Raw genomic sequence first — 27,048 nt, forward strand, 5'->3', positions numbered from 1 at the left:
TTAGGGGGCACCCACCTTTGTGGCGCGGATTCGTCACACCATCCTTACAAAATATTTCGGTTTAAATTGACCAAACATACCCGCAGTTTATTGACATTCAAGCCAACTCTCCGCCTACACAGCCCACCGCTTAATATACCAAACAACCCTCTTCCTACACAAAAATATTATTAAGAAGTCTGCATTTCGATTTTTCTGTTTTACAGTGCTCGATACATAAAAGTGGAGCGCGATATATACTGAGTTAGGGAAATGCAAAGACTACGCTTTCATCCTTACAAGCCTGTTTCTAAGATCACTAAGAAAATTATTAAATATTTTGAAGTAAAAACGGTATTTTGTTTATTTTCTTACAGCTGAATAGAGCCTCAATCGAAAGACCATATATATTATGGAAGAAGAAATTATCCCCTACTCAAAATATGAGTCATTTACTTTCATGGAAAACTGAATCGCAGAATAAAAAGCCCGCAGTATAACACACGCACTACCCGCGTGTTTTCAGTAGAATGTGCGCTCAGATCACTATCGTCAGAGTGTGACTGTCCCTGCCATAAGTGTTTCCTAGGGGCAGAAAAGTGAGGTTGATTATTTCCGCTGAAAAATCGGTCTCGACGTGTGCAGCCATCATAATCTACTTCACATATGTATATCATATTCCACAGTTACTTTGCGAGTGTATTTCTGATTATGAGCGTATCCTTCTCAGTCCCTTACACCTTTCTTTAGTCCAGTGTGAAACGGTTTCAATGGATACCAAACTAGCACTACCTCTGAAAACTGACGCCTTCAAGGCACCCCAGCTCCTCCAGAACCCACGCATATGACAAAATCGCTTTGAGAGTTTACATAAGCAGTGACCCGTTAAAGGAGCAGTGAAAGTGATCCAAATGAAAGAAATCCCTGTTTTCGTTTTATCACTTTCTTGAGGAACGGTACGGTACTGGTAAAGCGGTTTAGAAATGCATGCATTTTGGTAAAAAAGGGGGAAAGCTCAAGCAGTGAACTTATATTTCTTTTTTTCCTTTTCTTTGTAGTGACCCGATGGGATGTAGCACGGTAGGTTTTAATTACTGTTTGTCATCAGCTTCCCAGATTACGAGCAGTCTCTCCTTTTCGGCGTAGTTCGTCGCACGAGTCAAAACAAATTAAGTGAAAAAAATAACGGTGTTAGCGCACCGCGCAGAACTCTAGGTGCGAGGCGCACTGATTTTTTTCCCCTCGTGCGACGAACTTCACCGAAAAGCAGAGACTGCTGTTAGTAAGGGGAGTTCAAGTTATACAGATGCCCTTCCATTCTATATTTTGTTGAGGAACTAAACGAATTTCACGATTTTGACATTTTTTCACAAAGCAATCGTAGTTTGCTAAACATTTCTCTTACCGTTTCCATTTTGAAAGTGGCGAAGGCACTGGTAATATCGTTTCCTTTTTTGTTCATATTACCCACAATAGTCGCGAAGAGGGAACTATCGTGCAAGTCCTTGTAAGAGGAAGTTGGACCTTTACAGACTTGGTTTTAACAGTTTTAATCGCCCTTTGATGTTCATTTTAAATCAACAGGCGGTATAAGGAATTCTTTGTTCTTCAAAGCAAGTTACAAGAATTCCACGGTAAGTATTGGAGTTTGATCCATGTTTGCTTTGAATTATTTCCATTGGAAATATCACACCGAACTAAAAGGCATAGACACAGGGTCATTTTTATCAGCCAGCACGCGCAAGATGAGAGAAACACCCATGAGACCCACTAGACGAGTCTTTTTTCCCGTTCGACACTCCTAAAAAGTACTTCGTGCATATGATTTCATTTCATTTTGTCTCTTGCAGGTTCAATCGATGACTCGCTTCTTCCACCGAAGCGTAATTCTTTAAAATCAGTTTCGCAGAAGAGTACAGTTACTTATTTCGATGCTTGCAGAGTTCAGTTTGAGAAATATTTACAGGTGAGAATGAGGCATGAATGAATCTCGAGGCTTGGAATGAATTCTTCGAATAATTTGTTGTTTTTCTGTTGTCTAGTATTTGTGTTCTAATCCGCTGCTAAAGGGAAGCGGATTATTGTTCAACTTCCTTTCACCAGAAAAGGAATTCAGTAAAATGTTTGGCCCTGACAAGATGGGTGATAAAGCGGGTAAGTTGTATACTGTTTTGCACCACTAATATATCCTATACACAGATAGAATGAAAAGAATACAGGATGAAATCAATAGAAGAATAGATTAATAAGCAACGTGACGTTGCTAAGCAAAAAAAAGCTTTTTTGAAACATACTTACAGCGAAGAGGGGTTATAGGACTGATAAATTAGTCAATCTAAGCTAATCAGAAAACAATGTCAAGTGTGACAGGTTGTTTGCCCAACGTGATTCTCTGTCATAGGAATATTCCCGACACCCTCCTGCAGTTTTAGCTGTTGGAGTCCATACTTTTTGTTCTAATTTCTCTATTCTGCATTTTTCGCAGGTAAAAAGATCAAGTCAATGACAACAATACTCAAAAAGGAGGTAAGCCGGCGATGCTTTAAAGACAAGTGAATTACTTGATTCTTATACTGAGTTCTATTCAAGTATTCAGTCGGTAGGTATACAATAAATGTCCCGTGGGTATACAAGGAGTGTCCCATGGGCATACAATGAATGTCCCCTGGGTATACAATGGATATCCCCTGGGTATACAATGAATGCCCCCTGGGTAAAACTGTTAACCTTGCTGTTTCTCTCTACAGAAAGGTCAGAACCTTGATCCATTTTTGCAGTCGTTCTTATCATTTACCGTACAACCAACAAAAAGGAAGCCATTACCAAAGTTAGTCATTTTCTTCATGTTGATTTTGTTTTAAGCTATCAACCATAAATCTCAGACCGATCTTGCAAACTATCTGTATAATCACAGGCAACGAGCAGAGCCTCTCTTTCCAGTTTATCTTGTCACATGAGTCACAAAATAGTTAACAGAAACCAGTTGTTTTATTCACCTCTGGTTACTGGTGACTCGAACAAAAGAACAAAAACAAAAACAAATGCTCTTAGCTTAATGGAGCCTATTCAAGGTAAGCCAAAATTGTGCTATTTTATTGACGTGGTAAATATTGGGTATTATCTATTGTAGGGGTCTTCTAGATGAATCAAGAAGAGGCGAGGTACGCTTACATTTTAGACATGATTTTCTTCTCTCCATATCTGTTTTCTGTATTTGATTAAGCGTTTTTGTGTAGACGGCTTTGAACTCGCTTTTACCAGCCCTCAATGTTACACTTTCAAACAATTTTGTACTTTCGGATTTGAAACCTTTTGATCATTTTAACGAGTTACATTTGATTATTGAATTGCATCTAGGAGGGACTTTTTCCAGGAAGGAGAAAACCGGCATTGTGAGTATTGCGTGGTTCGCAAACCTTTCTTTTTATTCTCGAGAAGGACAACAACTTAAATCAACAATATTATGTAATAATTTTTTGTTTTTTCCCCTTTTTAGGAGTAGTGCATTACGCTTGAAGGTAGAAGGTGAGTTTTTGATCCGTAATCTATAAGATTTTAAATCGCTTTGTTTGTTGTTTTTATTCGTATCTACATGGTGTAGCTCATGGGATCATAGTAGGACACGAGTTTTGGATAAAGCTGATAATCATCGAAATCTTTGTTGTTATGTAGCATCAGGGAAGCCGCAGATACCAGTGACCGGTGTCACCGATTACATCTTGTTCCTCGGTAAGTCATATGAAATTCGTTCTTTGAGCGTGTACAAAGTGAAGTGATTCATTGCCTTACTAATGGTTGGGCGAATTTAGCCATAGATTGCCAAAGTGCCAAACCACTGCGCGTGCTTTTTAGTTCGGTTTCTTGAAATAAGTCAAGTCGCAAGTTATCTGTAATTATTGGCTCTGTAGCTCACGAAGAATTAGCCAAAACAGCCAACGAAGATTGATGTCGCTGCTGCAGCGATATTGACAAACTTTTCTGGTGAATTTTCACCAGTCAAGCTATGTATCGTCATCTTTTTTTTCTTACAGCGCAACGTCTATTCAATGTTCCAGCCTGGTTATACAGCTTGTTAGTTTGTGGAAAAGTCGCATTTCAAGAGACTCTAGATGTTTACGCTGACAGGTGCCCATAAAACTTAACTTTAGGCAGGATATCAAGTAATTCTGTAAATGAGACTGATCGGCATAACTGCTAGAGGCCATTTCGATTTCTCCCACAGTTCCACGGTAACTAGTCATACTCCTCGGGGGAGGAGAGAGGTTCTGTGAGAGTAAAGTGTCTTGCTTAAGAACACAACATACTGGCCCAGACAGAAATTGAATGTTCATGTTTCCATGTACAGTGAGTTCAAAACAATACAGCCTCCCGGTTAGCTCAATGGATACAGCGCTGGACTATTTGTGCGGGAGGTCGAGGGTTCGAGCCCCGGCCGGACCAACACTCAGGGTCTTAAAATAATTGAGAAGAATATTCTACCTTTCTATAACATCAAGAAATGATTAGATATTCTAGTCTTCTCGGATAGGGACGAATAAATGGAGGTCCCGTCTCCTGCAGGGTTAGGGGCAAGAGACGTTAATTTCCCACGCACGAGATTACTGTGTGATGGATGTCCTCCCCTAGGGTGGGATGGGTGGGTAACAGGACCCCCGTTGATACCATTGTTTACTACACTGAAGGGGCTATCCTGTATAAATATAGATGTCTACTTCTACTTCTACAGAATGAGCCAACTCTCCCTCAACTCTCTCTCTTCTCTCAAACAAATAGAGTTATATTGAAAGAGATGTTTCCCACCAAAAAGCGAATATTTCAATACCAGCGAAATCTGGTCACTTTCGTCCCCATTGCCAACCTTACGTCCCTTTTTTCGTATCGCAGATATTTAGCTGGTAAAGTGGATTTGTTGACGAATGAACATCGCCTGGTTATGATAATACATTTACTAAGAGGTGACAGAGAACTGCTGGTGTAGATCCATCTGATATTTTTGGAATTGTTTTCATGTGATATAAGCTCATCACGAACGCAAATGAAGTCTCGACTGCCATCAAAACCTGGTGAAAGATACAAAGCCAAGAGGAAGAAAATTTACTTTTAAAAATTTTTAATTTGAATTATTTTACTTACTCAGAGGCACGCCTATGACATTTTTTTTCTTCTCTCGTAGATGCACTTTTCTTTGATGAAGATCCCCCACGGTAAAATAAAATGTCTTAAAATGCCATTTTTTAAACTAGTTTCATTGCATGCCAATTTAATTACTTGGTATTTATTTTAATTTCCTATGTACTACTACGTTTTTTCGTTGGTATGATTGACTTCTCTTTCTTTTTCCTAGAACGGATACACAGAAGTTAGAAAGACGTGAAAAGACTCTGAAGGAAATACTCGAGTTCATACCAGGTTTGTGAGTTAACATACCAGGAGGCCACCCACCATAGGGGGTGGCTTTGGACAAAAAACACACCTCTACCCTTACTCCACCCAAATTGCACCTGAATCACCTACATGCTGCAGCGCAATAGTGTTAAACTTAGCTTAAGTGCACAATGTTTATTACTTGTCTACAGATATGGCCGTGCGTGTTGTTGGAGCTGATAGACATAAAGCTGGGATTAGTTCATTGTTTGAGCTCCTTCAGCAGCCCAGGTTGAACAAACAGGTTGGTGTGTTCATATGAGCTTTCAAATGAAGGAGTCGTTTGGTTAATGTAATAAAGTAGTTTCTCAACGTTCCGGAATGATAGGTATTTTGCGCCACGTCATGCTTTTAAAGTAGTTTGTTCCAGATGTTCACTCATTTTATCAACTCCTTTTTGCCCAAAAAAAAGAAATAAAATAAAGCAGGCTGATAAGAGAGCGACGGAAAATAAACTGCGGAATATTTGAGCATGACTTATCTAACAACGTTTTCTACAACCGAACGCTTGAAACTTATGAATAATTGCGGTGCAAGGCTAGTTTCGAAAATATTTACAGCCGTGTTTGTTTCCTGATATATTTTCGTTGCTTTGTGTTGAATATTGTTTTTGTCTTTTTAATTTTCACCTTATATGAGACAAGGAAGTCAATTTATGAATGTAAGGATGAAGAATTACATCATTCAATGAAAAGCCAGAGAACAAACAAAGGTTCCAAATCAAGGCAGATGGTTCAAAGTGAATATAAGAGACGATTCAGGAGCTGACTTGTTTATGAACCCGAGTATCCTAATCATGATGTAGCTTTTCGTTTGTCTCTTAGCTGACGTACGTTCTCCTGGATTGTTTGATGGGTGAGATTTTTCCAGAGCTAAAGGAGGTATGACACTTGCTCTTTCCCCGGTATCTTTCTTTCTTTTCTGCATCAAGCTAACATCTTAAGCTTAGATAGCCCGTACGTTTTGGTCTAGAACTATAATTTATTCACATTCAACGTGACACAATTTTCGCGTATGCAAAGACAAAGATTTTTATTTCTCTACGCTGACGGAAGCATAAAACTTATCAGTTAGTAACCAGTTCGCTAAATTCTTAGAATTGTCGCATTTCGTTTTCCGCAGAGTGAGTTGTTTCCAGCAGAAGAGCTCCCAAGTCGCAAATGAATCAAAATATGTTAAAAAAGGGAAAATCAGTGAATGCAAGACAAACTGAGACAAAGTTTCTCTTCTGAGTCAAGAAAAGAGGAAAGAATTTCATTCGGACGAGTAACTTTTAAACTGTATAGATATTTACGTAACAGAAATGAAATTTAGTCATCAAAAGCTATGATAAAAATGTGGTAATTTGTATGTTTCTTTTATTTAAAAGTTTTCCACAAAATACTGGAAAGATTGAATCACTAAATTAATAAAATTATTTTTTGAAAAATTTGTGATTGCTTCTGTCTCTTTTTTTGTGATCAGTCACTGTGTAAGCAAAATAAATTGACATGCGAAAGTAACATCCACAATAATGTTTTCTTTTATTTGTTTTAACGAAAATGCAACTATTTTATTCTTTTCGTTTTTAATCATGAAACATATGGCAGTGTGGTCGTCCACCATTACAGGAAGGTATTAACTTGTTGTTACTGGTGTATTGTTGCATAGTTAAACAGCGAAGACAGCATACCTTTCCTATGATATTTTAACTTTACATTGACACACAATATAAGAGCTCCCTCTATTCATCGTCGGTTGCCATAACCTCTGATTTTGATAGAAATGCTGAATTCAGGTGAAAATGGGTTCTGAAATGCTGAGATGATCGGCATGGAGACAAAAGGTTGTTCTAAATATAACACTGTATATGTTTGCCTCGCTTATTTAACTCGGCCTCGTTCTGCAGGAGATAAGAGCAGGCAATTACGTTAACCCTTCTCGAGGCACATATTGTAAGTTTTCCTTCTGGAGGAGAAATATATCATTAAGAGAATTTGGGCTGACCTTAAATTAATCTCTTTGTCTTGATGTTTTTCTTTCTGGTTGATCAAAGTTTTGCTCCCGCCACTAGAAAGTCAAAGGAGCCAGGAGCACACCGCTAATCATCTAGCACAAATAAATATTAAACATGGCAAAGGGTCTTCAGGATTATAAACATATCAGTCTTGTTCCTCGGGAGTGAGAAGAAAAAAAAACATAGACCTGGATAAATAAATCAGTCAACCTCCCGCATTTATAACAACTCGCCAGATGCTTTACCACCAATTATAAAGAAATAATGCACATGGAGCAAGGAAGTTCAAATGATGAAAAAAATACCTATATCTTATTAGACGTTTTGTTGTGTAGTATTGCTGAGTATTTTTACGAGTTGTGCCGTATTTTGACGAGCCCGTAGGGCGAGTCAAAATACAAATAAAGAGTAAAAATACTCAGCGATACTACACAACAAAACGTCTAATAAGTTATTTATTATCCAACACGCCAAACTGTTATTTCAGTGCGGGCGAATTTCGCGGATATTTATTTACGGGGAGTGCGTGACAATAGTATGCGAAGCGGAACGGAATTGGCGCGTTGACGTGTTGCTGTATTTTTTTTTCTTCAATAAATAAAGGAAATTTCCAGGTCGTCTAGCTGTTTTTCTTTGTTTGGTTCATCTAATAAACTTGGATGTATATTTCCTAGCCATTCTGACTCTTCGTCGTCAGAAATGTGATTCAAATTGTCCGCCAAATTTTTTTTTGTAACTACAGTTCAATTCTTCGCTTGCCCGATGTGAGAAAACCTGTTTAACCGGTACTCTACAGTACAAATACCGCGTGATATTTGTGCTCGTCTATGGCGTTATTTGTACTCTACGAAGTATAGTTGGATAATAATTAAGGTTATCTAACAAACACACAACGGGTCTTCAGCAATTTTCAAATAGGTTTCATTACTTTCGGAAATTGTTATTTTTCCAGACCAAATCGAACTCACTTAAACCAATCAGAAATCAGTAGTTTACCCACAACGTATATAGCACATTTACTTACCTATCAAGTGTATATTTGCATTGGTAACTCACCGATTACCTCAGATTTTATTTCCTTCAAGATCTCTTAAAAGGTTTTACTTTGAAGCCTGAGCGTCGGGAACTTTTTTCTTTCGTGAACAGATAATCGGCACCCAGTGTAGTTGTGTTGAAAATAAGTTTGGCTCTTATGCAAATTTGTATTAGCTGTGAGCGGGAGAGAAAACGAAATTTCATTATCTAAAGGATAAAGCAACAAGAACCGATTTGTGCACTTTAAATAACTCCATTAAATGATGACAGAAGGTGAAGACCCAATATATTTATCTTACGTTGTGAACTGCATTCTTAATGCCTTCTCGTCGTATGCCACAATCATGTTGAACAGTTTAACTATCCACGCACTGAGAAGAACGCCGTCGTTACCGAAGCCTCTGAAAACATTACTGCTGAGTCTTGCAGTTTCTGATCTTGGAGTTGGTTTGCTGGCTCAACCTCTTTATATCGCAGTTCTTTTAAAGTGGATCAAAGACATGGAAGACAATCTACTTAACGAGATCTTCGACGTGATCACGAGTGTATTTTATTACGCTTCGTTTCTGGGTCTCATAGCTCTAAGTTTAGACAGATTCCTGGCTGTTCATCTTCATCTCAGATATCAAGAACTTGTGACTCACAAACGTGTCGTTGGTTTGGTCATTTCAATCTGGCTTTTGAGCACATTTCTTTCTTCACCTTTGTTGTGGCTATCGAGTGACTTTGTAATTGACTTATTGGAAATTACCATCTTCAGTTGCTGTTTTGTTAGTGTGACACTTTTTTATGTCAGAATGTATGACACTGTACGACGCCTTGAAATCCAAATGCGAGCTCTACACCTAGGGCAAGCTGGTCAGAATCAAAATGGCGAAATGTACCTTCATTTCTCGAGGCTGAAGAAATCTGCTCTTAGCCCATTCTATGTATATGTGGTATTTATGATCTGTTACTTTCCAGACTATTGTAATGCCATCCTGAATGTGTTACGGAGTGAACCAAACATGTTTTTAGAAGGTTTGGATTTGTTCACTTTTACTCTTGTGTTTGCAAATTCTTCTGTTAATCCTGTTATTTACTGCTTAAGGATAAAACATATTCGACACACTATAGTGGACATACTTCGAAATATATTACGGAATGTTTATGGAATTCACAGCTGATGGAACATGGAGAGGTTTCACAAAGAGAAAGTGAAGCTGTAACATTTTGATTTTAATTTGAAGTTTGTTAGTTCTTCATGAAGTTTATCCTGATATATGTCAACCATTCGCTGATGTATTCAAACCTTTCAGGTAGTTAGAAATACAAACATCGGTAAAAATCATGGTCTCATTGGTTACATGTCGGCCTAGCGGAGTGGAACTGTAATCTAGGTCTCAATATACCACACAGGTAAATAGAGCTTCTCGCACGCACTGATTGGTTGGTTGAAAAGTGTTTAACAAGTGATATTCACCTTCGAGCAGCAGATAAGGCAAAATCGCGCGTCGAGAGTTCAATATCTGATTAATTGTCGGTGTACTGACAGAATAAACAAATAATTTTTTGCTTCAGTGTGGTAAATAGTCCGGATAATCGAAAATATGAAAATTAATAAGATAGAAATGTAAACAAAAGGTATACAGCAAAGAAAACATCATTTTAATTGTGATAGCTACACAGCCTGTATGTATCAACAAATAACGCATCAGAATATTTCTTTGTCTCGTCGCACTTGCGAATTTTGAAAAGCGCACAGGATAATACGCTGTTTTAACAGCCTTTTGAAAGGATTAGTGGGCTTTTTGCGACTCTAAGTTTTCAAGGTCACAACTAACTAATATTCATCAAAACTGGGACCAGAGAAAAAACTCCGGATAATCGAATTGTCCGGATAATCGAGGTCCGGATAATCAAGGTCCGGATAATCGAGGTCCGGATAATTGAGGTCCGGATAATCGAATTGTCCAGATAATCGAGGTCCGGATAATCGAGGTCCGGATAATCGAGGTTCGACTGTATAGACACATTCAGTTGAGTTCATAGTGTAATAATACACATGAAAAAATTACGCGCTTCTGATTGGCTGCAAACGAGTGTCTTTTTCATGTAAAACGAATTCTTAGTCGTAACGGCAGTGCAAATTGCAAAACGAGCGCTCGTGCTGTCAAAAGTTCGAACTCCTTGAACTTCTGTGATCCTTTTTTTATGTAAATTTTTAATAACAAATGACATGATTTCTCGTAAAACATGAAGTAACGGTAATATCTCAGAGACTCAGCTTAACCCATATCGTCTATTAGTGGATCATTAGGGTGATACCCTGTGGGGGGAGGGGTAATAGACTATTGAGCGAAACAAACAAACATTTAGCAACAAGCTGCTAAAAGACTTATTTCACTACAAAAAAAAAAAAAAAGAATAAAATGAAAAATAAAAAATTAGAAATTATATCTTTGACGTTGACTGGAACTAGTTAACATTTGTTCACCGAAGTGGAAGTGAATTATTATTTTGGTATACGAGAGGATAAGGTATAAGTAATTCAGTCGAAACTAAAATGAGACAAAAATTCATAGGTGTATAAACGAATATCTATTTATCTTTTCAATACTCTCACAGAATCACTCAGTGTACTTACGAAAATAATCTTTCAGCAAAATATGAAATCAACACCTTTAAGTGACCATGTTAAGCAGGAGATGCTCCTAATTTATCGTCTTTACGTGTCATATTCCTATTTCAAAGTTTAAAATAGGCTTGTTTTTCTTTTTCGTTTTTGGAGTTATCTGATTAAAGACCCTCTAGCTAAGTAATTGGCGTTCGTTTGAATCAATTTCTGGCTAACTTATCGGTAAACAAAAATATCTAATAAAACAAAAACAATAGCTGTTAACGTCATCGGTCACCCCCTGAGGGTCCCCCAGAGGAACACATAGCCTCTTCACACAGAGAACAACTTACAAATCTAGTTGAGGATTTATATTGAATACCCAACGTTTGAAAAAATGCACAGAACCTAATCTAGAAAGTTTTGTATTCAAAATATGCTAGATTTTTGGCTTAATTTGTTGAATGGTTCAAGTTCGATCTTATCATTACTATAGCTCGTCACTCAAACAGCACTTTTGAATGATTGCTCATCAGCAGTCGATTCCGGTAACATTTTTGAAGCTCTCAATCGAAATCTCAGTAGCATTCCCACCCACTGATTACAGGTGATGCCTGCCGCAGGTCAGCAGTATTGTTTGTGACATGGTCTAATTCGGAAGCAAAGCGTCGTACTGTAAAACCAAGACCTCACATCGCTTTTTTTTTTACACTAAAAATAGAAATTCGATTCATCTGTATTCGATTGGAGGAGTTCTTTATCGAAATTTTGAACTGCTAAGTTTCTCTATCGTGTACTAGAGGTGGAAAAAAGCGTTGAAGCTTCGAAGAAATTAAATTCCTCTTCACTGGATGATTACGACATTTCAATATCAGAACGACTAATAATTGAGTTTACACTCTCTAGAAGACTGCCATAGAAGGGAGCATGTGATCTGTTTGAGGAAAGTCAACTGAACAGCAGTGAAATGACAGAAATTTCTAAGTGTCAAACATTCGTCAACAGACTCAGTCATGAAAGGCGATTTCAAGCCTTTGTTCGGTAACAGTTAAAAAAACAATAATCAATATTGATAATGAAACCTTGCAGAATATGTCCAATTGAAAATTGTAGCTGTATTGAAAATGCCGAGGAGTGTCTTGGAGCAGTTACGTATGAAATTAATCACAAAATAGCCCGGATCTGTTTTTTTAGAGGTAACACCTCAAAAGTACCCAATATTCATTTTTAATAATACTTCATGGACCTTGAAAGGTAGTTTTGCGGCTTGCATCGAACGGAAATTTATGTGACCCAGAAATATCTGTTTTATACTCTTTTTAGGATGAGCTTTTATAAACAATCTACCAATTTCGATGAAGTTCAAGGAAGTTGAGTGGGTGTTGATTTTGACAGATTGCTTGTCAATAGACATGGTAAACCCTTTTGTCAAAGGTGACATGTATTATTAGTAGAAAACTAGAAGCCATCCACTTTCAATATTGCCATCCGTTTTCTAGCCAAGGTAATTACATTCTAATTTGAATGCTGCTAACAGATCTAAGTCGTAAACTTACGACTCGAAATTTTGAAAAGCAGGATTCATATTCTCAATTTACTGATTTTAACTCGCTGATATCAAACTCGTGCGGCCCTCTTATCAGTCGCTGTTTTCAAACGCCTTAAGAATTTCTTAGATTTGGAACCAAATTTGGAAGGTGAGTATTTACACAGTATAACTAATGATCCTATGGCAACCGAGCTGGATAAGAAGTTTTGCCATAATTTGGTGCCTCGTCGCCCTTCTGACCTTGCATTGGTTGTAATGAGAGTCACACTAAGTTCTAACTATAGCTTATTTAAAAATTTTCACTATTTATCATGTAATTATATTGTTAGTAACTCTTTTAACTTCCCCACCATGGCCACTGGGAAAACTGAGAGGTAATAATCTTAAAGGCATTACACAAACATAACGTATATGAATAGAAACTAAACTCAGGCATAAAATATCACATCATGCAACTCGGCAATCACTACAACCCGGATCCGAAAGGATTATTTTTCCAGATCTCTGGCATATCCATCAAATTATTCCGTCCATGCAAGTACTTTTGCGACCGACAACAACTGATGTAATCAAAAGTTCTTAAAGCAATACGCAAATTCATTCATATTTGTGTGCTAACCAGAAGATGGAATATGTTTTGCGGAGGAAACCACAATCGCCTACACTTCAATTATATTATTCGACGGGCCAGTTAAAATCAACGGCTGTGTTTGAGAATAATTTTACTTCCCCCATTAGCCACGAGCATGGGTAAAGAAATAAAAGGCATGTCCTTTCTTTTTGATGCAGTATACTTACGAGTGGTTCTTGTCCAAAATTCAATTGTTACACTAAAGGCGGCAGGAAGTTACTACTTGCTGAGATAATGCAACAATCCACAACTTGGAAATTCTACTTGTTTCGGAGCTTTGTCAACTAGAAATGACCTTTGGTTAGTTTTAATACATTCATTGAGCTTAATTCCTTGTAGACTTGAAATCAGTTGTCTTAAAGAGCATCGACCATATCTTTAGTGGTTTATATCATTCTTTACATGGTTTTTTACATTTGTATCTTGTATTTATTATATAATTTTTTTAGTTGGAGGGCCAATGAATTGTAAATCTTTGTGATTATCATCGTGATCTTGTGCTATTTCTTAACTAACCCAGGCATTTCCGTATTACCTACTGAAAATAGTCAACGGTTATGTGGTACGGCGCCTAATTGACCTTTTTCTTGTAGAATAACCTTCAGAATTTTGTCAACCCACTGATCGGACAAAATACAGGGAAGAGTCACGTTCTCATTTAAATACAACTGCTCAAGCGGATCGATCAGAGAATCATCATAGTTGATAATTATTATGCTGACGAACTGATCAGGGGCTGATACTCGTAGGTAAACCTTACATTTTTAATATGCAAGAAAAAGGAAGAAAAAAAAACAATCATCTAAGAGTGGGAAGCATGTCTGTACGAGAAACACACTACGAGGCTTAAGTACACATTCACGGTGAACGTTATCGATCTTTTAATATGAATTCAGTCGACAGGCTATTACACTTAAGGGCCATTCTGTCTTTAAAAAGAACAATACGCAGTTAAAACCCGGAAACTCTCAAAACAACACAAGAAAAAGGAAGAAAAAAAAACAATCATCTAAGATTGGGTAGCGTGTCTGTACGAGAAACACACTACGAGGCTTAAGCACACACTCACGGTGAATGTTATCGATTTTTTAATATGAATTCAGTCGACAGGCTATTACATTTAAGGGCCATTCTGTCTTTAAAAAGAACAATACGCAGTTAAAATCCAGAAACTCTTAAACCTTGGCGGGTTTTAATGAAACAAAGTAGTTTTGGCAGAATTTGGGTATGGTACAAGGCGTCAAACTCAATACACTCTGTTTCAAGACAAAATTTACTAATTCTGAGGCTATTATGCTAATGCCTCCGTTTAGGTCTCCTCTGATGTTCCGACATGCCAAAAAAAACGACTGATTGTTCATCAATTTCTGAACAAGATGTTAATCTTTTGCACCCTCCTTTATGTCCATTGAAACTTATGATTGTTTGCATTCTTTCATCTCCAACAAAACAAAATAATGATATTGGTCGGCGTTTTATTGCATATAGTCTTCTCAATACTGGTGAATTTGCGAAGATTGATATTTTTTTAAGCTTGGATGTGCTAGCAACACACTAACGCGGGCAAGATTAGAAAACTCCGCCCACTTTACAGGTCAATTAGAAACCGCAAGATGCGATAAATTACACTTGCTCAGTCACTGAAAAAAAGCTAATTGTTTCAGATATCTTTATCTGCGAAGATGGTCAATTAATTTGAGCTCGAGTAAATTCAAATTAAAAGTAGTGTGATACCTTAACGACGTTGAAAAGTTTCTAAAATTAATTATTTTGCTAGAAAGTTCCATATTTGAAGATATTTATTGGGTCCTGTGAAGAGGAAAACAATTCAGAAGCTCCAAAGCCACAAGTGAACGAGATCACAACGATATACTGTTTTTTTTATACACAAGAGTGACGTTTAACATGACATAGTCTTGCATACTCCGTGAAAGACTTTGTATAAACTTTCTCAACCCTGGAGCCGGACCACCAGACCAAACTACCTAAAAATCATAATAAATTTCACTGTGGAGATCAATCAAAACTGAGTTATATATGACTTTACAACTCAAAACATTTAAACCATCTGTCAGAACATCTTTAAGTTTCAGTGATCTTACGCGGAAATATTGTTCATGCACATCAAGCTATTATAAACTCTTCTGAAAATTTCTACAGCCAAAATGGAACATCGTTGCACTTGAAAAAGCCTCCGTGTGATCAGTTTAGGGATCAGGACAAAGGTACCCTTATTGTCTAATTGATTTTGACTTTTGTTCTAACTTGGAATAAACGTGGCATAACAAATTTGTATAGACCATCTGACCATCAGAGTCAATGAATCCGCTTTTGAAACTGTCATCGATTTTCAGTAAATTCATCGTGTAAAATTATCGATTATCGGGGCATAACAAATTTGCATAGACCATCTGACCATCAAAGTCAGTGAATCTCGCTTTTCAAACTGCCGGTTTCAGCAAATTTATCGCGTATAGTGATCGATTATCATTGTTTAAAAACAGAATGGGTTTTCAATGAAAATTCAACCCTAGAAATACTTCCGCGTAAGAGAATTCAAACTGACTTTGTTGTCATTATTATGTAAATTCAAAAGGCAATTCGATTTTCTTTTCATTTTCGGGTGTTGATATAAAACGAAAACAAGCGAGAAATAAAGAATCTCAGAGTCTTCATCAACTGGCCTTCTCCCTTGCTTTATAAACATCGTACTCGGAGGGCATATTACGAGAAAAAGGTTTTCCCAAATTTATATTTGCAGGATCATGGGAGGTAGGCCCCCAAATGGTTTGGTAGATGGCAATTAATATCAAAATTATCAGTCAAGATCGCTGGGAAGTCATAGATAATTTAAAGCTGCTTTCGCTCTCGAGAAGTTACCATTTTGTCCACTGCTAGTCTCCTGTTCTACTATCCACGCGTTCGGTCTTCATCTGCGTCCTAAACAATGACAAGCGCTGAGGGTCCCTATCGTTCATCGATGGTCGCCAATTGTGTGCTCAACGCATTGTTATCCTACACCGCCATCACATTGAACATCATAACAATTTACGCAATGAGAAAAACCTCGTCGCTACCGAGGCCGTTAAGGACATTTCTACTGAGTCTTGCTATCTCAGATCTTGGTGTTGGTATATTTGTACAACCTTATTACGTCGTGCTTTTAGTTAGAGGGTTGAAAAGCGCCGATCCTATTGACGAATCAACAAATAAAGCCATGCTTGCCATGGCGGATACCCTCTCCATAGTTTCAATTCTCAGTGTTTTCGCCCTCAGCATGAACAGATTCCTGGCTGTACATCTTCATCTCAGATATCAGGAGCTTAACACTCACAGACACTCTGTTTTGGCTGTGATATCAATCTGGATGTTCAGTGTATTTCTTGGAGTATCTGGCAATTTTTGGATGCCTCCCTCCCTTCTGATTTTCCTTCCTGTTGTCCTTGGGTTCTGTTTTGTGTGCACAGGATTAGTTTACTGCAGCATTTATTTTGCTCTACGACGCCACACGAGGGAAATTCAGTCCTTGCGAGTGCGGCGAGCCGAGCAGGATGACAGTGACATGGAACAAACCGCAAGGATGAGGAAAATTGCTATTACTGCATTTTACGTGTATCTTGTGTACATGGTCTGTAATTTGCCTGAATACTGCACTAATATTGCTGCTACTGCCAATAACGAGCCTAGCGTTGCTTTGAAAACTTTTAGGTTTTACAGTTGGACTCTTGTGTGTATGAATTCATCGCTAAACCCCGTTATTTACTGTTGGAGTATGAGGCACATTCGACACATCATCATTAACACTCTCAAAAATTTACACCCGTGCGGAAAGTGAGCGACACAGAAAAATAACAAGTCGAACTCCTATGGCTATTGCACCTGACAGTTATTATGTGAGTGGATACAATAACACAACTTGATAAGCTTTTTGAACTAACAGCCTGCATAAAGTAGTAATAAAATGGTTTACTTGTAATATTCAAAATTGATCTCTAGTAATAAGGACAAAATCACCGTAGGGAGCCTGTCTAAACGAGAATATTGGTGCAATTTTTGCTGTTGCTCCTCTGCTAATGACATTGGCACAGAAAATAAGTGCTTTGTATTTATGATAGCCTAATTTAGATGCAACATGAAAAGGCACACATCAAAGCGTGTCGGTTGCTATTGTACATATCTTAAAAGGAAAGTTCTATGTAATTTGAATACAAATTTTAAGCATGGTGATAATTGGAATTAGAATAGAGAGCTTCAGCTATCTACTTTTTCTAGTACTACAATATATTAGAGAGCTATCACATAAAAAAAAAATCAAACAAAAAACACCTCAATTTTCATGGCTCAATAATTTTGCATCGATGGAAAGACAAAGAACTTTTGACTGATACAGCGTTGTCGCTCAGCCAAAAACCATATAATTAAACTTTGAATTGACCTTTTAGTTGCTTCCACAGTAGACGCCGACAACTCTCTGGCGAAATGAATTCAGGGAAAGTGTTTTTTTTTTATTCAAATTCTGTCGCTTTTCCTCGAGTGGAAGCTTTTATATTTTCATTTTACGCTTTTTTAACGGTTGTTTTACACTTCGGGTTTACAAATCTTGAAACAAATAAAGATCCAGAATTTATTATCTGACCCTTCCTTCCCAAACGAATCCAAATGACATTCGATAAACACGTCTCATAGTTCTCGCAGCAGTTATTGGACATAAACAAATAAGAGGAAACCCACTAACCGGATAATGCCTACAAAATTTGTATTTATAAAAGTGTTTATTTGGCATCGATTATGTAAAAATAAAAATCATCATGAAACTTAGGCTCGGCCAAACGCTATCAAAATTTCAACGCAAGATCTTGCAACGTTGTTGAGCGCAACGTGTTCCACACCTCTGGCCACCGCATTAAATTGTTGGTTGGTGTTGTTTCAAGCGGTCAAATTTTTGGTGCAACATTTTTGGATGTTGCAAAATATTGCTCTCGTTTGGCCAGGTTCTTCACAACATTTTTTATCGCACGATCCAACAATGTTGCGTTGAAATGTTGCGTGCGTTTAGACGGGCCTTGAAAATGTTATTCGGTTTTAAGTACCCCAGAGGACTTAGTGATCATAGTTGGTTCAAATTTCTTCAGTTATGAGTAATGCACCCCTTTGTTTTGTTTGTTTTTAGATTTTGTGAATGGCACGCATGCTTACAAAATATTTCGGTTTAAGGAGGCTCGAAAGGGTTTTCCACAATTAACAGGAAGTGCCAATCAATAAAAAATATCAGGACTGTCAAACTTATCATCGGGATAATGACTTGACATGTGCTTAACACTATGTTAAGCAATCTGTTAAGGTGGCTCGTCAGGCATCATCTGTTGCCATGGCAACAGTACAGTAGTGCTAAAAGACCTTCTAAAACTCAGTTTTTGAAAGATATCTAAATAACCAAGTCGGTGACCTAGTTTTTTTCTTTCAAATTTATTTAACATCATCACATTCTCGATCTGTATAAGTAACATAAAAAAAAAAAGTAACTAGTAGAACTTGAATTATATAGGAAAATGCTGTTTTAAAATGTAAAAAATTTCCACTTGATAAATTTTTTTAAAATTTCCTTCAGGAATGCGTAATGATGAAAATAATTTGTACACAAAAAATCAGGGTAGGTCACCGAACTAATTTTCGAGATATTACTTCATCAACTTAGCAAGCTTTATTTCCGGTTTTTACAATTTTAGCTCACACTTTTATATCTGGTCACGCGCTTTAAACGATACCGCTGACTCCAGGGCTCATTTTCGCGAGGATGAGTCCATGTCCGCGCGATTAATCGGTGAATGCCCTCAGCGTGGAAAAAATCGTACATCCTGAAGATGGATTCACATTGTTTCATGATTTTACACATTCCTGAAAAATAAGTCATCATTTGAGACTCAGACTGCTTACCGTTACGACAGTTGGAAATGTAAGAACGTTCCGGAGAGAATTCTCTAGCGGAATTCGATATATGATGACAAGTTGATTTTGAAGGTGGTGCCAATGCCAGTACAACATTGAGACCGTTAATGTTGAGTTTCTCGTACACAGATTGTAGTGTAACATGAGACAAACCAGCCTCTGCCAGCTTCTGGACCATGTTTGTCGAAAGATGAAGCTTTCCATCAGACGTCTGGATGGTATCCTGTCGTTGTTCCGAGAAGATGGCTTGATCGAAGGCCTCATTCGGCGATGCACATTTACCATGATGGACCCTATAATTGTTTGTGTGCAATTTGAAGTGGAGGAGTGAAAACAATTTGGAGTTAAAAGAATTTGCTTTGACGTCTTCCAGATTGTCATGAACGTAAAACTAAGCGGAAATCAGGGTTTCACATACAACAGTAATTTGTTGGTCGTCACAGATTTCGCGACTTTCTATATTTTTCAAGTTACTAGGGGTATGAACAAGCCTTGGCTTCATTTTCCTTTTTTTCTCTTTGCCACTGTCATGGCCGTGAATTTTCATTATTCCGTTTTAATTGGAAAACAAAAAAAAAAATTTGCAATGCTTTCTTAACAAATGCGAGTTTGCATTTTCGTAGTTGTAATTTACAGTTTATCGAGTGAAATATCAACAATCTTTCTCACAAGTTTAAGATGAATATTTTATTTTAATTTTACCGTTTCTGGTTGAATTAGAATTAAAGTCTCATCTACATTTTAACGATCTCTTGTTTACTGAAAATTATGCTTTTTTTTTTTTTTAATGGCACCATTTACACTTCTTCATTTCCGTTCATAAAACATACTTTCAATGTTTACCATCCTGGATCCAACAATGATTTCATTTTGCTTTTCATCTTCCGGTGAGTTGCCTAGGAAAGTTCTTGGTCATTTCATTTTAATACGAATCAAATCCAATGCAAAACAAATCGTTGCACTCAGAAGTATCCACTTAAATTTTTCGCGGAACAAAGTAAGACGTACCGAATACGCTCGTCGCGACTTTATTGATGAGGTGTTGACTTCACCATCCTCTTTTAGCTCATTAAATAAACTTTTTTGACCACTTTCGGCAAAAGTCCTGCCATCAAAACATTTTCCTACCTACTTTCAAGAAGTAAACTTTCCATTTTTGTTTCTCAAACAACCACTTCCGATGGAAACAATAGAGGTACCCGGAAATTTTGAAACGCTCATGGCGGCCATGTTTGTTTACAACTCGGCCGCGGATCTGATCGCGCGCGTCATCGCTTATTACTCTCGCGAGTAATTTGCTTGCGTGTATCTTGGAATTCATTCTCCGCGCGGTCAAAATAACCCTTTCGAGCCTCCTTAAATTGACCAAACATACCCGCAGTTTATTGTCATTCAAGCCAACCCTCCGCCTACACAGCCCACAGCTTATTATACCAAACAACCCTCTTCCCACACAAAAATACTATTAAGAAGTCTGCATTTCCGATTTTTCCGTTTTACAGTGCTCGATACATAAAAGTAGAGCGCGATATATACTGAGCTAGGAAAATGCAAAGACTACCCTTTCATCCTTACAAGCCTGTTTCTAAGATCACAAAAAAAATTATTAAATATTTTGAAGTAAAAACGGTATTTTGTTTATTTTCTCACAGCTGAACAGAGCCTCTATCGAAAGCCCCTATATATTATGGAAGAAGAAATTATCCCCTACTCAAAATATGAGTCATTTACTTTCATGGAAAACTGAATCGCAGAATAAAAAACCCGCCGTATAACACACGCACTACCCGCGTGTTCTCAGTAGAATGTGCGCTCAGATCACTATCGTCTGAGTGTGACTGTCCCTGCCATAAGTGTTTCCTAGGGGCAGAAAAGTAAGGTTGATTATTTCCGCTGAAAAATCGGTCTCGACGTGTGGAGCCATCATAAATCTACTTCACATACGTATATCATAAATGCATTCGGAGACCAATTAATCCTTCTACTCTGAATAAATACCGCGACGCTTGTCTAGTCAGTAAAACTCTTTCATCGTAGAAGAAACCGAACTAAAATTGATCACCCAACTATTTTACCCAAAAATGAACACCCAACATAATTTTTTTAATAAAAAAAACACCTAAAACGTTAATGTACAGAATAAGTCCAATGTCTGACTAAACGTTCATAATTTAACTGAATAAAGCTGCCGCGATCAGATTTTTAAAAAAGACTTTTATACTGCAATCGACAGAGATGTCAATGAACCAAAACATAAATTATGTTAAAAACGTCACAACAGGTCTTTAATGGAGCAAACTTAATTAAAGCAGAAATAATAATTATGAGTTTGAAAGTTTTCTTCCTCGTCTTTGGCCACTCATACAGATATACAAACAGAATAAAATAAAAGTATAGTTGTTACCTTAAGCCAAAGTGCACTTCTTCTCTCAGTACACTCTTTACTAAAGCTTTCTTAATGGTTTTCGGGCGGCGATTGTTTATTCATTGGAAAAAGCTAATTTTAAGAAGGGTAGGTGAACCCGCCCTTGATTGAATTTATTACTACTCACAATCGGCTGCGATGAATAATATGATTTTAGGGAAAATAAAACAGTTCAGAATTATTCTCTTTTTCTCATGAGTAAGTTTTCCCACAAACTCATGAAAATGAAATGAAAAAGACAGTTGAATGTATTCCTAACTTTCGAAAATTTCAGTCCAACATTTTATTCCGACTCTGAAGTCTAAATTCGGTTTTCACCTCACCGCTATGCTAATGAAATATAATGAAAATCCGGCACGTATTTTACAAATTGAATTTGACAAACTTCATTCAAAAAGAAAGAAGAAAAACAGTCATTGAAATATTACAAGATATCAGCGATGGAAAAATTACAGAAGCTTCTCCTGTTGATCTTGATTTTGTGAGGATAGAAAAAAGGCATCGACTTGACGTGGTATCAGCAGATAAAAGGGTGCGGTAATTTTAGTATCAAGCAAACAAAACGAATTCTTAGGAATAATTTCTGTGAGCAGCTGTTCATCATTAAAGCGGACCATCTCTGTGGCAACGCTCACAGCAGTTTTCTTTACGACCACAGAATGGAAGTCTCGTACATCGTTAATCTTGTCTTGAACGCCTTCAAATCCTTCACCGCCATCAGTCCAAGACTTCACCCGATAAGGACAACTTCATCCTTACCGGCTCCTTTCAAAGTCCTTGACTGACTGGTTGCCTGCCTTGCTGACGGACTGTTCACTGACTGGTTAATACACTGGTGCCTGACTGGCTAGCGACTGGCGACTGGCTAATTGACCGGTTGTCTTATACTGGCTGACTGACTCACTGGTACCTGACTAGCTGACTGACTTGTTGACTGACTGGCTGACTGACTGATTAAGTTAATGGCGACTGACTGTCTGACTAATTGGTTGAGTGTCTCACCGGCACCTCAAGGCTATCTGATTGGCTAACTGATTTACTGACCGAGTGGTGACTGATTGGCTAACTGACTGGGGAACTGACTGGCTGACTGACTGACTCACTGACTGACTCACTGACTCACTGACTCACTGACTCACTGACTCACTGACTCACTGACTCACTGACTCACTGACTCACTGACTCACTGGTACCTGACCAGCTGAGTGACTGGTTGACTATCTGGTTAACTGACTGGTTCACTGAAGGACTTATTGCTTACTGACTGGCGTATGACTGGCTGACAGACTGGTTCACTGATCACTCGCACCCGACTTGTTTTTAAGCCTGAGTTGAGCTCTACAAGAGCTCGCACTTTTCACTTTTTGGCCAAATTTTGCAAAACACATCCCATTTCAGCTGGATTTTAATGTTTTCTTAAAGATTTCAAGCCCATGAAATGAAAAAATTTAATCTCGGCTTGTTTGCAAATACTTTCTGCAAATAGTGTTTTGCAAGCAGTTTCTGACTTTATCGCTGGTTTGTTAGCTCAGCCATTATATATCCTACTTATTGTCATTCGGTCCAAGCAAAACACGGCAGACGGCGATACCTTGGCATCCACCCCACTACTGGTCATGATATGTACTCTGTGCACCGCTTCACATCTCAGCGTCATGGGTCCTACCCATAGTCCGTCTAACAAGGTACCCCGGGTAAGAGGATATTTGTAAAAATCCATTGAAAACAGTGAAGATGGACAGTACCGACGATCTAGTCAAGTCGATGAGTTTACCTGGGTTACCTTAGTATGTGTGAAGAGTTGGTGTTAGAAGACTATGGGGAGGACCCGTTGAGAGAGATTTGACTAGGGTCCAGGTTGACCGCGCATTAACGGTCTCTCAGCTGCACAAGAAGTTCCTTCCACGCATTAGAAGAATTCAGAACGGCCGTTAATTTAAAATTCTCGCTGGGTTGGTTGCTCGACAAACCGACTTTTGTGGGATTTGTTTTGGTGGACTTAAAGGGCAACTATTTGGCTTTCGTGCTGCCGAGTTTTGATTCGAGGGAAAGTATTTAAGTGTTGTTTTCGAGCGATTTTGGCGAGCATGTGTCAACAGAAGTTTCCGACCTTCCCGTATTTTATGCACGGTAATTTAGGGCGTCAAGCTAAAACACATCAAAACAGCCTCAAAATTGCGAGGAGAACAACACAGACTACTCTCTACGAAGGTAAGACTTTATTTCTTTGATTATTTCACACAACTTTACATTTACGGAGCTCAAAAGCAAGTCCACTTAAACCACTGTACAAACTCTTTAATTATTCGCTGTGAAAGAGCCTGTGACAGAGCTTAGGCTAGCTGTGATGCGCTTTGATATTTGAATCCCGCAGTAAGGGCAAAAGGATACGCGTACCTACAAAGCGATTTAGCCAGAATGGGTGGTAAAACGGAGCGGCTCTCGGATCGATGCAGCGGAATTTTATTTATTTTTTATTATTTTTTTATTTATTACAATTTAATGACACATATAACTTACTTACTTACTTACTTACTTACTTACTTACATTAATAGATAATAATACAAAAGAGTAAAAAGAAAGGTGCCATAAGGATGGTCCGCAAAAGAGATAAATCCCCATGCACGGCAGACCACCTTTAACAAAAAAACAAATCCAAACTAAAATCAATCAAATCTTGCAGTCAAATAATCCCTTACACCCCTTTTAAAACAAAAAACACTTGGAGCCTGACGGACCGATAGTGGCAGCCCATTCCACATGTGGACAATCCTATTAAAATAGCAAAACCTAAAAGTATCAGTCCTCGCGTAGTTCTTTTTTAATTTAAGTTCATCCTTACCCCTCAACGAGTATCTTTCCGAAAGTGAATAAAATTGGATATAAGAGGATATATCTAAATTAATATACCCATTAAGAACTCTATAAAAAAATAGTACATCAAAAAAGAAGCGTCTGTCCTCTAGAGATAACAGGTTCAGTTTTTCTTTACGAGTGTTGTAATCATCATCAGTTTTTAGAATAAACTTGGTGGCTCTTCGCTGAATCCTTTCCAATTTATTAATGTTTCTAGCCGTGAAGGGTGACCAGACAATAGTACAGTATTCCAATTGGGACCTTACCAAGGCACAGTACAGCCTTCTTAACATGTTAACATCTTTCAGACCCTTGCATGTCCTTTTAATAAGGCCAAGAATCTTGTTAGCCTTGCTTGATATCTTGTCAACATGAGCATTCCAGGACAACTTGTTACTAGTAACTAATCCAAGATCACAGAATTCAGATGTTTCTTCCAGAGAGCTCTCATTCAGCTTAAGGTCAGAACGAAAAGGCATACTTTTTTTCGTGATACGCATCAATTTGCATTTCTTTACATTAAAATCCATTAGATTTCGCTGACTCCAGATGTGTAGATTATTCAGGTCAGATTGAAAATCATGTTGGTCTGGTGTACAGTTTATCAGTCTTGATGTTTTACAATCATCTGCGTACAGTGCGATTGTGTTTCCAGGCATAACCACATCAGGCAAATCACTAATAAATATTACAAAAAATAATGGCCCTAGTAGGGAGCCCTGTGGTACACCAGATGGGATAACAGACCAGGTAGAACTCTGTCCTTCAATAACAACCCTTTGCTCTCTGTGGGTCAAGTAATCCTCGCACCATCTTAGTAGGCTACCAGAGATGCCGAAATTACACAACTTCAGAAGAAGTATATCATGTGATACTCTGTCAAATGCCTTAGAAAAATCTAAGAACACGACATCCACCTGTAGTCCATCATCCAAGGCCTTTGTCCACTGATGGTGTGTTAATACCAACTGGGTAGCACACGAGCGACCCCTTATGAAACCATGTTGCCAATCTGTCAGGTAAGGGGCCACATGAGAATATATAGCATTATATACAATCTTCTCTTGGCATTTACTTGGAATCGATAACAGGGATATAGATCGATAATTCTCTACCACATCTTTAGCATCTGATTTAAACACAGGAGTGACATTAGCTCTTTTCCATGAAGAAGGAACTCTCCCACACCTGAACGACAAGTTAAACAGTAGAACCAATGGGTAAGATAGCTCCTCTGCACATTCCCTCAATATCCTCGCAGGAATGCCGTCTACTCCAGTTGCTTTATTAATGTCCAAGTTGCAGAGGATATTCTTAACTTCACTGTACGAAGTGAATACATCCATCAATAAGTTAGGATTAATCACATCAACATGAGAGCTGCCAGAGTTTGATGTTTTTGTAGAGAAAACGGAGCTGAAGAATTCATTGAACAGGGAAGCTTTTTCCACAGGATCTTTGGCAGACCTGGCTTTGCCAGAGTAAGTTATTACTTCTGGCAGTCTCTTGCTCTTGGACTTAAGAGAATGAAAAGACCAAAACTTCCTTGGATTAGTCTTCAGCTTATCCGATAGAGACTTTAAGTACTGGAAATACTTAAAGGAGATAAGACGTTTGGTCTGTTTCCTAAGAAGTTTAAACTTTGTTGTCACCTCAAGAGAAGCATTGGCCCTTAAACGCTTCCACAAGACTTTCTTTTTCCTCACTAACTTTAAGACCTCTTTATCTATCCATGGAGGTCTTGGCTTGCGTCTAAGCTTCATCTTTGGTACATGTTGATTGACTGCCGCGAGAACAAGATCTTGGAAATTCGCCGTACCTGAGTCAATATCCTCACAGGATATGTAGGAATCCCATAAAATGTGAGAGAATGTATTTCTTAGACCATTAATGTCAGCTTTATCATATCGGTAAACTAAACTTTTGCCGCTGGAAAGACGGGGTAATAAATAAGCGCTCTCACGGGTGGAAATTTGAGAGAGATCGGTCGACTTTTGTGCAATTTGTCGGCCTTCGAGTGGCGATGATTGGTGTTCGGGACCGGTTGAAGTTTCCAGCCTTGAGTTTTTTTGTACGCAGTTGACCGGTAGCACCACACGCGTTACAAAGAAAGTCGCCAAAACAGCGTCAAAACGACCGTTGGCAACAAAGCAGGTACGGAAAAAAGGTAAGGAGACTGCACATGTTTTATTCCTCGCTTTTATTATCCTTTTAAACTTTTCTTATTTTTTTAAATTTTTTCTTTTTTTAACGGCCCACACGTATGCTTGAAATTCGATCCTAATATGTTAGTTATTGCCGTTAATAAACTTTACATCCAAAATGCAGTAAATGGTTTGAACCCGGGGGTAACATGTGAAAGTGTAGTCTGATCGTCCGAGTGAGTGTAGTCCTGAGAAGGACTGTTGTCGGTGGTAGTGACTGACGTTTCGACAACCTGTGCGGAAGTCATCATCAGAGTCAAGTGAATGATTGTTGTCAGTAGAATGTTCTTATTACAGTTCGTGTGAAATGATCGGTTGGTTTTGCCGTGATGTTATTGGCTGTAAGACTCAAAAGAAATGAATGATTGTTGTCAGTAGAATGTTCTTATTACAGTTCGTGTGAAAT

The 27,048-nt window shown here is 38.1% G+C and overlaps 3 protein-coding genes across 3 annotated transcripts; all 3 read left to right on the top strand.

The window, feature by feature from the left end:
* Nucleotides 1-2,655: 2,655 nt before the first annotated feature.
* On the top strand, nucleotides 2,656-6,834 carry LOC148721390 (sorting nexin-14-like). The gene is made up of 10 exons (XM_088736158.1): nucleotides 2,656-2,730; nucleotides 3,216-3,504; nucleotides 3,652-3,708; nucleotides 4,011-4,104; nucleotides 4,864-4,934; nucleotides 5,153-5,183; nucleotides 5,324-5,388; nucleotides 5,556-5,647; nucleotides 6,228-6,284; nucleotides 6,526-6,834. Exons 1-10 carry the CDS (start codon nucleotides 2,656-2,658, stop codon nucleotides 6,565-6,567), a joined length of 873 nt encoding a protein of 290 aa, XP_088592284.1. The 3' UTR covers nucleotides 6,568-6,834.
* A 341-nt stretch (nucleotides 6,835-7,175) lies between these two features.
* On the top strand, nucleotides 7,176-10,243 carry LOC148721391 (adenosine receptor A3-like). The gene has a single exon (XM_088736496.1). It carries the CDS (start codon nucleotides 8,695-8,697, stop codon nucleotides 9,598-9,600), a length of 906 nt encoding a protein of 301 aa, XP_088592622.1. The 5' UTR covers nucleotides 7,176-8,694; the 3' UTR covers nucleotides 9,601-10,243.
* Nucleotides 10,244-16,157: 5,914 nt separating this feature from the next.
* LOC148721392 (dopamine receptor 1-like) lies at nucleotides 16,158-17,045 on the top strand. Its single transcript, XM_088736159.1, has one exon. It carries the CDS (start codon nucleotides 16,158-16,160, stop codon nucleotides 17,043-17,045), a length of 888 nt encoding a protein of 295 aa, XP_088592285.1.
* Nucleotides 17,046-27,048: the final 10,003 nt, after the last annotated feature.

The sequence above is a fragment of the Stylophora pistillata genome, chromosome 10, assembly GCF_964205215.1.
Source record: "Stylophora pistillata chromosome 10, jaStyPist1.2, whole genome shotgun sequence".
Classification (NCBI taxonomy): Eukaryota; Metazoa; Cnidaria; class Anthozoa; order Scleractinia; family Pocilloporidae; genus Stylophora; species Stylophora pistillata.